This window comes from Bombus impatiens, unplaced genomic scaffold, assembly GCF_000188095.3.
Source record: "Bombus impatiens unplaced genomic scaffold, BIMP_2.2 scf_0761, whole genome shotgun sequence".
Taxonomy (NCBI): domain Eukaryota; kingdom Metazoa; phylum Arthropoda; class Insecta; order Hymenoptera; family Apidae; genus Bombus; species Bombus impatiens.
This window is the reverse complement of record NT_177180.1, coordinates 157,092-170,472: the sequence shown is the minus strand read 5'-3', so window position 1 is coordinate 170,472 and position 13,381 is coordinate 157,092. Positions and strand designations below refer to the sequence as shown.

At 37.2% G+C, this 13,381-nt stretch overlaps 1 protein-coding gene across 3 annotated transcripts in view; it reads left to right on the top strand.

The window, feature by feature from the left end:
- Positions 1–904: 904 nt before the first annotated feature.
- LOC100742798 overlaps positions 905–13,381 on the top strand; it is an 18,604-nt gene continuing 6,127 nt past the window's right edge. The window contains exons 1-8 of one of the 3 annotated variants that reach the window (XM_012390278.3): positions 905–1,463; positions 3,427–3,626; positions 4,395–4,671; positions 5,955–6,738; positions 7,841–8,657; positions 10,386–10,869; positions 12,083–12,272; positions 12,772–12,904. In XM_012390278.3, the coding sequence (XP_012245701.1) occupies positions 4,580–4,671; positions 5,955–6,738; positions 7,841–8,657; positions 10,386–10,869; positions 12,083–12,272; positions 12,772–12,904 (2,500 nt within the window). In that variant the 5' untranslated portion in view covers positions 905–1,463; positions 3,427–3,626; positions 4,395–4,579. The remainder of the gene's footprint in view (positions 1,464–3,426; positions 3,627–4,394; positions 4,672–5,954; positions 6,739–7,840; positions 8,658–10,385; positions 10,870–12,082; positions 12,273–12,771; positions 12,905–13,381) is intronic. The other 2 variants (XM_012390279.3, XM_012390280.3) reach the window with 2 other exon arrangements.

The following is a 13,381-nucleotide window of genomic DNA, read 5'->3' as shown; positions in this document are numbered from 1 at the left end:
ATAGTTAAAAGGAGAGCATCTGAAAAATAGCATCTAATTTTGGAGCATCGCTTACAGTTCTATAAAAAAACACCTAAACGTTTTAAGCGATCTTCGTTTTTCCTCAATATTATATAACTATGTACTAGAATGCTCTAGATACGCGAATTCTTTTATGGTGCAATTTTTTTTAACTAATTTAATTTTTCTCTATCTAATTATCTCCATGTGAATCTTCTTGTCGGTATTAATATATTAATATTATGTACTACTAACTCAGTGCAGCTTGAAAAGTAGGGTCGAGCAGCGAGACGTTTTTCTATATAAGTTGAAAACTAAGGTCGGCCTTGGTTTATATATATCGGAAAAAGATGTTGAGAAAGTTGTCGAGCTTTGCTACATATCTCAAAATCATCGAAATCAGAGAGCAAGTGGCTTCTTCACAAATTCGTCCATTTTTCGTGAATTTCGTTTTAAATTTCCTGTGGTTTCCATACAAAACCACCGGGGTCGTTAACATTTCTCTATCGATGCTCTACTCAATGACAACTTTGTCGTAAGGTCCCATTATCTTGCATATAATGAAATCTTTTCGGGTCATATACATATGAATCATATATAACAGCAGAAGTGATTCTTCTAGACGTTATCAAATATCCTAAAAACATAAATACATAGAACACGTTAAAACAAATCTTCTGGGTGGATAAATATCCGTTAATAACAGAGTTGTAAGTAAAATTAAGGCTCGATAGAGGATGCATTTGTAATATCGCGGTCAGATTCGTGCGTTTCGTTGTGTATACACGTGCGTGTAAATAGTGGCTGTGAGTCGACATAGTGGGGATACAGAAGCGGACAGTAACGAGAGTGGGGATGCATAGGTAGTCTCGCGTAGGTTTCAGAGCAGAATGTTAGTGCGAGCGCACGAGTACTGGCGACGTGTTGCAAGTGAACGCGTTTTGTTTCTTTTATCTTATCGCATATAGTTTTATCACTGTGTAAATAGTAAGAGTTTTATATTTACCATTGCTCAGATAATTTCGTTTGTCGAAAATTAAGACGCGAACGAATCTAGGGAAATGTCAAAGAATGCGAAGAGAAAGGAGAGAAGCTCGGTCGCCTGAAGTGTGAGATTCGCGTCCGTGTGCGTGGTATCTGTGCGCGCGTTGTCTCGTGCGTGAGTGTATCGGCGTTCCGTGCTTTGTGTGTAGCTCTAAACTATTTGGTGCCAGTGTGCGTGTCGTAGGTATATATCGTGTGTATACACCTTTTCAACAGTGGAAAGAGAAGAAACGAGGAGAGAGATGATGACAGTGGCAACGACTAACGGCCAGGTGGGTCTCTGACCCCGCTGGACAATAAAACAGCTTCGTGTTGTAAATAGTGTTCTATGTGCAAGATTAAAAAAGCACTTTGATCCGCGAAAAACACTCGAATAACCGAGGAATCGTTTCACGGCCCCGTCTTGGACAAGTTTCAAGGTACGTGTCTCTTGTTTCTTTATATACGATGCCTCCGTTTCGACGACACTCGAGAATCAACAAGTAGGCAGCTTTGGTTCGCTATAGAAAAGTCAGTTCAATCTGGTGCGCTTAAAATACATACTGTAACAATCGTTTCAAAGGCACTGACTTTCCGCAACAATAGAGATTTTTCTCGGCACAATCGTGGTAACCTTGCTGCGTGAAGATCCAAAGAGCATAGATACATCAGGATATGTTTACTGTGTATGCAAAAATGGAGACTGATTAGAATGAGACTCGACGCTAGATTTGATGACATATGATGCACTGCAATAGATATACTGTAAATACTGCAGATAGATATAATGAGAATAAATAGGCATATACATATGAATGTTAGATGTATATGATTATGCTTCTATCTTGAATTTTCACCTCAAACAAAAAGCTTTGAGTTTTATTTGGTATTAAAAAATAGCGAATTTTGGAAATACATAAAAACACAAACTAATTTCATCTCCTATATATCTTAAAAATATGTAAATCTAGGAGAGGTGAAAGATTATACCGACTAATGATTAATTTTTGTTCAAACACAATACAAACCACAGTTTGATCCGGACAAAGTATAATATCTCGTAATATCCTTAAAAAATATTGCACTATTTACCGACCTTAATCTCCTACATTTGTGTACCATACATAGACGACACAGATTACGATTAAATTTGTACGCCAAAACTAAGTAGAATATACCTAATAATGTTTCTATATTAATAAAAACAGTACCTGCATTTTTTTAGTAATCTCAAAAATGAAAAAGTTGACCGATTTAATAGCCGAACGATTTGATCAACAAAAACAAATCGATGCATAGGTACAGTACAATAGTAAGGAATGCCATATCATTAACACAAATGATATTATTCTTTTAATACGAACTATAAACAGGTATGGTTACGTGAGCAACGAAGATGCGCGCATACTAAACGTAGAAGCCTATCGACGTTTTGGCAAATATTTGCCTTTCAAAGGAACAGTTGCCAAGTATGCCACTCGGTTGATAGAAGTAATTGGAGCGACTTTATTATTGACTGTTTGCCTTGCATGTATTTTTGTGTGTCATTTGAATCATACGATGAATACTAAGATCAAATTATCTCGAACATGTTTTATCGACATAACATTTGAATAAAAGAAACCATTATATTCCAAATATAAATGATAATTAACGGACTGTTGACCAATTACGTTCAACAACTAACACGTGCCATTAATACAATCAAATAAAAACACTAAATTAATTTCAGTAATTATCCGACATAATAAATAATGTTACAATGATAGCTTACACGATTATGTAGTAATAAAAAATGTAGCTCAACTAACCTTTCTTGACAAACAAAAAACATTGAAAAACATTTGTGTAAAGAGAATGATTCACTTAACTGAAACAAGCCATATTTTTGTGATTGAAGTTAGAAACAAATGTTGGAGGAAAAGGAAGAATGGTTAAAACTGGACTACATATTCACGATCACACTATTTATATTTTCTATGTTTTTCATACGATAAGCTCTACAAAACTAAAATTGAAATACCTCCTAAATTAATCACTTTTCTTTCACTTTTCTGTTTTCCCTGACATCTTTTCTAACTTCAATCATAAAAAAGATACTGCCTGTTGCAGTCGCATGAATCATCCAGTATATTTGTCTTACATTTAAAATCCGTAATCTTACCGACTTAATTCAATAATACCGTTAGGTCAACAATGAGAATTTCTTTAATGAGAAAGTGGAACGCGCGAGTATCAGAAAACTAACCGCGTATGTTTTCCAAGACTGGTCGAAGTCACGGAATCAAGTTTACAGACTTTGATAGCGCTGGTTTTAGCGCGAAAAGACCTTGCTTATTAATGTTAGGCAGCAGGAAATTGCGGGCGTTTAGGGAATAACGTCGAATACTTATCATTTTGCAGCGGAGATATCGGTTAATTTTAGAAACTCTGATGGATCTGTTGGCACGACTTTGCCATGATTCACGTTCCGTTCACGGCTGAGCAGAGGGAACATCGAACCGCTCTCCTTTGTCCGACAATGAGGAACATGGGAATCTAGGTCCAGCCCGACGATCCATGGATCGGAACTGAGAAAGCATGGAAACGTGACGTTCGTGTTGGTTAGTGCAAAAAAACCGGAAACTGGATGCGTTCGCTATCGGATTTCGAAGCGATGACTCAGTACTACAGAACAGTCGTGTCAATTTATAGTTTTCCCTGTTCTTTTTTTCTTTATTGTTCTCGGTGACCACGTGACTAAGATGCGGCGATTCAAACGCGCCAGAGTTTCCAACGACTGTCGTTTTCGCGGGAATTAGAAATTTTATGTTATTAGCCGTTGTACGTATTACTCTCGCATGGTTTATCGTTTGGTCTAAGTTTGTTTGTTATTTATCAATTTTTCGAATGATTTTTATAAGATAACATTTACGTGCAATTTGAAGTAGATGTACTGGAGAAAATGCAGCATCCTAACCTATATCTTTCATATCAATTGCATAAACGAAGGTATTAAGTAGAAAGTTCGATTCGGATTAGCATTTGGAAGCGTTAATAAACTATTAAAAGGAAGTATACGTTAAGATCCACAATTATATGTGTAGTACTAGCGTATGATACCGTACGTACGATTATCATTCAAATTACTTCCTTAATAATGTGTCTTCATTTCCAGATTTACATACATGAATAAACGTTACGTACAAGACACATGAATAAACGTTTCACGTTTCAAATTAACTAATTCGAACGTTTTATAAAATATATTATCGGAATGAAATACTTTCTACGAACAGTAAAATCACTACGAAAAGATGATTTAAGAAATAGCTTAAACACGATGGAATTACAGGTTAACTTGAATTACAATTAACGTAAAATTTAATTAGGTGAAAATTATCGGACACCAGAAGGGATATACATGAAGCTGATAATCAAGACGAATCGAAATTATAAAACATGATTTATTCCAACTGCTCATTGCTAATCACGTGACTCGGAAGCGGTGATTCAATCGTGCAGAAGTGCTTCGCGCTGAGCTGTCTTTATTATCTAAGTAACTATCGTTGGTAGAATGTACGAAGCAAATGTTGATAGTTCTTCGAGTCAGTGTTCAACGCCTCGTCGGGATCTCGAAAATGAGGAATCGTCTTCGGATGTTGCGACGTATGATAAATTAATATATATCACTTTTTACAAATATTCGCTTGGTAATCTATCTCAAAGCCTTGAACAATTATATACTCAATCTTTGATTCAGCATACAAATCGCTCGAACTGCCCGATCTTTTTTACCTACCTTATTCATATTCTTCGTTTATTCACTAACAATCCTTTATTAACTATCGATCATTTCTTCTTAATCCAAGTGTATGGGAGAAGAGTTTCTTCAATGGATGAACATTTCTACCTGAGATTGCATTTTAATTGTGCAACGTGAGAACAGGTGCCAGCAGGCTTACGCATGTGTGTTGCAAGATTGGAAATGAATTCTGTTTGCTCGATAAGTTTAGCATACTTTCACTGCTTTGTGGTAGTACGATCAACCACCATGCGCTTCTGATTATTTCAAAATTTGTAAATTCTGTTTTCGATTTTACTGTTATTCGTTAATTTTAATGTCATCCTTTCATTCATTTGATACAATTCTAATTACATAATTTACACATGTGTACGTATAATCGCAATTAATTTTTCTTCTCTTTTTCTAATTCTGTATCAAAAATTAATTATCAGTTTACTATCATTGACATGGTACCATAAAAAGTTCTAATCCTCGTATTAGATCAATTGAAATATTAATCGAATGTGAGATATGGAAAGTAATAAATTAAAAAGAGACCAAATTACAACTGTCCGACACTGCACTATTATCTCTCGCCGCGCGCATGTGACTTTTTTTACGTCTCAAGTTGCACTGAACGCGATACTATCAAGTCCCTTGACACAGGTTGACGAGATGTCATCCGAATAATCATTGCAATTATAACATAAGACGGTTTAAAATCGCTCGTACATCTCAGTTCTGTCTTTTTAATCACAACTAGTCTCATTAAATTTATTAAAACGATAATTATATTTCTCGTAACAATTACTTTTTCGAAGAAATATCGAGTTCTTTATCTTTTAAATCAAAACGAATGAGTTATATTCATTTCTTTAAACGAAACCCATCTTATCGAATTCCTCAAAATTATTACACATAATCGCTTGACCTGAATCGTACAAAAATCATTAATATCATCTCGTATTCGGTCGGATATGCTGCATCGTAAAAACTGATAAAATTCAATTATTCCAAGAAATACTTTATCCGCGAAGTTCACGAAAATTCCAAAATTTGAATGACAAATTATTTAACCAGCTCGCACTTCACAATAACAATAGCATCCGAAACGTATCAATTTCAAAGTGTACACGCATGAAAGATATGAAAATACTGTTATAAGGGGACCGAAGCATGTAGCGCAGCTTCTACGTTCCTGGATCCTTCGGTTAAAAACGAGCGGCGAGACAGAAAGGTATCCATACGAGATGGAGGAGAAACCGATACCGAAACCTAGATCGGTGATGACCGAACGACCGGTACCAGCACCGAGGAGGAAGCTGCCACCTTCGATGCCAACAGCTCGATTCAGCAGTCACAGCGATTCCAGTCAATCGGAGAAAAGCGACGACTCGAAATCCACGTCGGAATCGAGGAGTACGAACAATGAATTTTTTCGAAATCTGACCAGTAGTTCCCGACAACTGAAAGACGAGATTTCGGAGAAGATGACGATGAAGGGCCGTGCGGTAATTTCCAGCACGAGGAACGCTAGTATTAGATTGGAGAAGTCGGTGAAGAATCTTTTAACGAGACGGTTAACTTCGTTGAATCAGGACGATCTTTTAAGGGATAACACCGGTGGTAATAAGAAGTTCAAAGATCCTGTAGAGGATGAGAGATGCGTCTCGATGCCGGCTGATGATATTTTCAGCAGCATCTCGTTCTACAGTCCCTTGAACAGTAATCTGAGAAGCGTCAGAAATGAGGAGGATCTTTCCGGGACGCGTCACAGTCCACCACCTCCTGCATATCCTCCTCCACATCCTGACGAGTCTATCTACGACGAACTGCAGTCCGTCACGTCAGGCAGCAGTCGATACGACACGATCAGCTCGACCATCTCTGACAAAGTCGACAGGGACTTCCCCGAATCGTTTGATCTACTTAGTTTCGTGCTCAATCAGGTAAACGTACCGTTTAAAAACGTATTTCAATTGTTTTAACCCTTTAATTTCCGTACAACTTGTTATTTACTCTACGACATAAGCAAATTAATAATTTATGGGCTCTAATTCATTTTAACGACTACGTTATCTATTTCAGATAGTGCTGATTCATAATAGTGTGTGCTAGATCCACGATTCTGTTTACTATTCCATCGTCTTCGACTATGCATTTAAATATCGAAACATTTATAATCTATCATTTTTTATTTCTAATAAAAATCGTTCAGTCGCTGGAAGTAAAATTCAGGAAAATTTCTCGCATTGAGTCATAGTCCCAGCTATGGGAATTGAAGGGTTAGAAGCGTGATTTGTATTGTTTTTATAACTGCATCCAAGAATAATGCTTTTGCTGATCTTCCTTTGTTTCCTTTTTTTCTCTTACTGCACATTGTGAACACCTCCAGGGAACATATTCGCGTTGTAACAAGATTTCGGAGCATTATGCGCGCGAAAAGAACAGACGATCAAACAAGCGAATGAAAGAGGGACATAGGATAAAAGTGGATTTTGTTTCTCGATTTTTTTTTATAAATAAAAAAGCGAGTCCGAGTTGTCGCGATACATTCGAAAAGTTTTTTCTCACATTACTGAAGGGAATAACGCTTTTGATCCGAGGTCGTTAACTTTCTTCCCTCCGCTATCAATAAAATTGTTAGCGCGTGGCCGTCAGTCTGTCACTTAGTTAGCGCCCGTTCAATATTTAAAATTACTTCGGCTAATTCAAACGTTTGATTTCTATCAAGCAAATGTAACTTTCCATCTGTTGTTTTTGTCGTAGCATTTTCTATGTTATAATTTACCGGATCAGTCAAATATCGATACAAATATCTAAATATTACTTTATCTCTTTATCCCATTGTCATTATCAAAGAATAAGAATAATAAGACAACGGAAGACTGATCAGAACGATATCATAGGATCAGATTGCGGATTTTTATGCGTTCATAGGAAATTTACATAAAAGTCCACGATCTTGCATGTAATTAAGAAAACGCCGAAACAATTACGTTAAGGTACAAAGAAAAATATAATTAAAAATTTCCCATGATTTATTAACAGGCCAGTGATTCCGATCAGAGCTTGAACCTTTCCGACGTAAACGTGACACTACCGTTAGACAAATCGGATAACGCGAAGAGATTATCCAGATCCGATTCCTGGACGTTCTACGACACCGCGCCAGTTGGGAAATCCGAGGGGCTCGACGAACTGGACAGGATATCCAGCGCAGAGGAGGACATCCTGGACAAAGAAGTGCCTCTGCTCGATCGAACGTCGGACGCGTCGAATGGAAGCCAAGCATCCATTCAAAATTCTCTGTATGAAAATCTGTCGCCGCAAAAGGCACAAGAAGAGAAAGAAACAACGTCGAACAGTCCAGAAAGTAGACAACAGAGTAGTAAATCTTTGTTGTTCGAGTTTGACCCGTTCGCGAGAACTTCTGATGAAAACGTGTATAGCAACTTTGAAAATAACGATTTAATGTTACTGGAGACTTTATTGGCCACCAACGATTCGCCGAGCAGTTCTGGCAGTATTCTGGACTTTCAGGAAGCAGTCGATAACGAGGAGGAACAAGATGACGTGGAAGAAGAGGATGCCGAGCGAATCTCGTCAGTGCCACCAGAACCACCGAAAAGATTCGACTCCTTGCCGAAAAACGAGTACGACGAGGTCGCAGAGATCCTTCCGGAACCGGATAAAAGCGCTACGGGTAAAAATCCGGCTCTATTGCCGAAATTAGCGCACCTAGTGACTCGGAAGCAACCCGCTGTTCCCCCTAGGAAATCGACAGCGAAGAATCGCTCGAGCGAGGCATCCTCTCCTACTTCTGTGACAGCTAAATCCGTGGCTGCTACGACTAGCGATAGTTCAGGTACTTATTTAGTTATATCGTAGTTTTAAGTAGATCATTGAATTAAGATTTGTTATAAATCGTAAAAGGAATGTACGCGATGTAGGTAAAAGGCAGGAAAGGTAGGATTTTATCTAAAGAATTGGGAGTAAATTTGAAAATTTTAGGAAGAAGATTACACCGGTATTGAAGAAAAAGGAAAAATGTAATTTCAATCAGTTTGGTAATGATGACAATAATTGAGACGACTTTTCACTTTCCACGTGTACGAGAGAAAGTAAATACGTAGGTGGAGAGAACTGTCAATGTTAAACGCGTAAATGTATATTACCGTTAAAAATGTATAATCGCTATTTTACACTTGTCAATTCTTCTACGAAGAACTGATGATTCAACTCAGTTTCGCATGTGGGTACTGCGTGGTATTAAATTTCAAGATAGCGATAAATTGCAATATCCCAATATGCTTTATTACACTTAAACAATTATATAATCCTACTGCTCGGCTACGTTTTAACGCCTTGGCTGATCGATTATTATAATAATTACCCGCCTAGAACTTCGTGCATCCTATTTTTAGACTGCAATTGAGCTTCCAGTGATGTATAGAAGTACAGAAAGACTATATCGTCAATTGAGAGTAACTTAAATTAGTGTTAACAGTTTAACCCTTCTAACTCGACGGCACTCGAAGCATTTTGTCCTACACCGCTGTAAAACTCAAAATTATGATAATTTTTTACATAAATAGTCTACGCCTTGAAAGCAATCATAATTTTAAGATCTGATTTCTAATATTTAATACGAAATACTAATGACTCGACTATGAGCTATTCTATGGCTATTCTATGGTATTGTAAAATACACCGATATATACAGTATATATAAGTATATCGGGTCAGGAGGATAAAATTGTATGGTAATGAGCATCTCGTTAATTTTGTTCACTTCCGTGTCTTTATTCCTAGTGTTTAAAAAAAGGTGTAGGCAAGTGCTTGTTTAATTTCATATGAAGCATATGGTAAAGAAAACGTTTTACTTTTAAGCTCATACTTGTCCAAAATTTCTCAAGTTGTTGACTATCTTTTTATAATAATATAAAATAGTATTCGTATCCTCGCAATTATTGAATTTGATAATTTGTTTAAACTGCCATTTATAGTATGATAGACGATTAGCTTTTAATAAACGACATACCAATGAAGAATTTAATTATTACACTACGTATTCCTATTGTTAAACATTGCAATCTGTATATCGTTAGAGAATATTGATCATTTGAATTCGATAATTACGAGTACGAATACTTCTGTGACACACCGTATCTTATTAATAGACTGCGAACGTTTATGCAATTTCATACTTCTGTGGCGACAGTTAAAGGAATGAAACCTAAACAGAGATTTGTTTCACTTATTCAAGAATATTTCGAAATTTTATACATTTTTGTATATCAATATATCGTATTTTGTATATTGCGTGTATACTTGCAGTTTTAAATGTCTTTAAATGCGATAAATGCATAAACATCTACAGTCTACGTAGTCTATATTATACGTGAAACACAATAACTTATTATACATAAGTAAAATTTACCATTTAGTATTAGTTAATATTTAGTATTAATATCCATTTAGAAAATAACGAAACAATTCGTTAAATCTGTGACTCGAAAATTAACGCTTTTATAGTAAATATATTTTATATATCTCAATGAAGAATAATTATATACGTACTTACATGCACCAGTCACGAGTACGACGAGCAGCACGACAACGACAACGACGACGACGACGACGACGGCCGCTGACGAATCTTCGTGTCCTTCGGGCGGTAAGGCCACGGAGGAGCACAGACGCGTGGGCGTGATCCAGAAATTGAAAAAATTGCGGCATGAGTCCACGGGGCACGGGATCAGACCGAACGTGATGAGTTTCGTGAAGAGCGGCAGTAAATTGCTGTCCAGAAGTCGTGACCACAGTGGCGTTGTGCCAAGCACGAAATCGACGAAATTGGAGAGACCAAGGGTGAACGATCTGCTAAATGTGACGACGCACCGTGGAATCGTTTACAGGACCGGTGTAGGAATAGAAAGAGCGAAGGACCTGGTGCAAAGGGCAGCGATCTTAGCCGACCAGAAGCTCTCTTTCTACACAGATAAGGGCATGTCTACTCTGAAGGAGATCGTTCACCTCGACACAGTGTACAGCATTCATCTTCTCCAGGACTTTAAGTGAGTCCGCTTTTTCGTTGCATAAAAGAATGCTTCTCCGAATAATAACACATTATGAAAGAGAAGAATTCGCCAGACGAAGATACATGAAGTAGCGTCATTAAATTCTGAAGATCAAGAATACGTGTGTATATTTGATGAGAAAATTTGATTGATTTAAGTATGTTTATTATTAGACTGCGGATTCTTATGCATTTCTGAGAAGTTCCAAGATACAGAAAATTTGTTTGTTTAAAGAATACGTGTATATGAATTTTTTAACGAAAGATATAATATTTATAAGGAAATGGAATAAGTAAGTTACTCCCTAACTTTTTGTATTGGATAGATTTCATACTTTTTTTTTTTACGTGGAGGAAATCTTCATAGACACCTTGCCCACCCTGTGGAGGCGGCAGAAGGTAGTGCCGGATTCTTACCGGCTAAAACCTCCACGGACGGGACGGTAGACCAGTGCGAGTGATCGTCGAGCTCCTGGGTGCTTAACACCAAGCACTCCCGGAAAGTACACCCACAACACACGCAAGGGAGGGGCTGGCCGCTTGCCTGTTGTATATCTCCACTTCTAAGAGAAATTTTGCATTTTCCTTTTGCGAATAATACCAGTTCTATGCCGAGGATTCGAGAACTCGCGACGCGTCGTCTCCAATTCTGGGCTTTAACGAGCGTAGCTGGCTACCCCGCCGGACAGATTTCATACTAAAGTAGAATTATTCGTTATAATATTCAGGAGGTCTCTGCTTATGTTTTTCGTTTCTTTATTTGCGTTAGCAGAAACGCGAATCTGCAGAAATATCCGCAGGCCATTTGTTATGTAGAAGTTGCAATCGCGATCTTATATCTGTATGATGCATAATATTTAAACTGCGGACTTTTATGCAAATTCATATTACTGGAAATGTAGTTAAAAAGATGGAGCATCGGTAGAAAATTGTTTCACTTCACATCATATATTATAGAAAATGCTACACTTTGCGTATTTCATATGTTTTTTCATATTATGTGTACTCTGTGGAATCTTGCGCTTTCAAATTTTCTATAAATGCATAAGAACCCGTAGCAAAATACGTGATGAAAATATCTGTACTTGAGGAAAAGTTGAAGGAAAGTCTCAGCGAAAAAGGAAAATATGAGAAAGAAGTACAAATTTACATATAGCAAGGTTAAACAGCGAACCGACCGAGGAATAACAAAGGCAATTTAAAATGTTCAGGATAGTTGATGGAGAGACTGTACATTGCATAGCAATTAGCGTTGAGGGAAGACCGAGCGTTCACGTGTTCTACGCGAAGGGTACCACGGAACGAAGGATTTGGGCTCAAAGAATACTAGAGGCTATTACTACGGTTTTTCCCACGAAGTACACGGCTGAATTGACGAGAGTAGGATGGGCCTATTTGAAGGTATAAAAAATGGAAAATGTAGATCAACCAACTTTGAATTCAGGAGATTTTATTTAATTTATAAATAGTTAGTAGATTGTTAGTAGATAGAGATAGGTATGGTAGTAATTGAAGAAGATTTGTGAGATTTAATTTCTAATGCATTTTTTTAAATTTATAATTCTCGAATATTTATAATAAACGTTAAAAGAGCAGCATGATATTTAATGTCGGATATCTTAGAGAGTTTATTTCATCTTTCTTTTTTATGTATATGGAGAAGGTAATATATTTGTACAAGTACTTTCGTTCATCTTGTATTGATTATGATTGTCTTTGGAGAAAACCGATTTCTAATGATCGAACATCCATTTGTAAAATAATAATGACTGTCTCGTAGTCAGTAATAATACATATTACTGTAATAATTTTATTTTAGAATCACATGTTTATATTACTTTTGTTATGTTATCATCAAGTGAATTACATATTAAAAAACATTAGTTGATATATATTCTAGGAAGGCGTAACAGGCACGTGGTTTCCAGCTTGGGTTCTCCTGTATCAACGAACGTTAATTTACACGAAATCTCTGGATCCTACCACGGCCATAACTTTTGGAGAACTCGACCTTCGGAAGGCACGATGTATCGGTAAGTTTCTCTTTCTATCAAAATTATTTAATTATTTGTCGGAGATGAAAGAACACCGGAGTCTGTAATTGAACGAATGTAGTTATTCAATCCGATTGTAATTGTTCGAGAGTTGTGATAGTGAGCTTGGGCTCGAGGCGACAGTCAGTCGTCGAACGTAGCCGCGGTCACGGGATGAACGCTTTGTCTAACAAAGGTATGGAGTAATTCTATAGCTCTCCTTAAAAGAAATATTCGTGGCGACACGCGACAGTAAACATTCCAACGGTTTCTGTTCCGTGTCCTCGCCACACGCAGACCCTATTCTTCGAGTAAGATGATTGCCAGATGTCGATGCGTCTCCGCAGTACATGTTCGGCTAGCTCGAGGACCCGTTATAAATCTCAAGATTTAGTCAACTAAAGTCCTTTAAACAGACAAACAGTCTTTGTCCCAACCACGGGAAAATAGGGGAGACATATTTTTCAACGAGCGGCG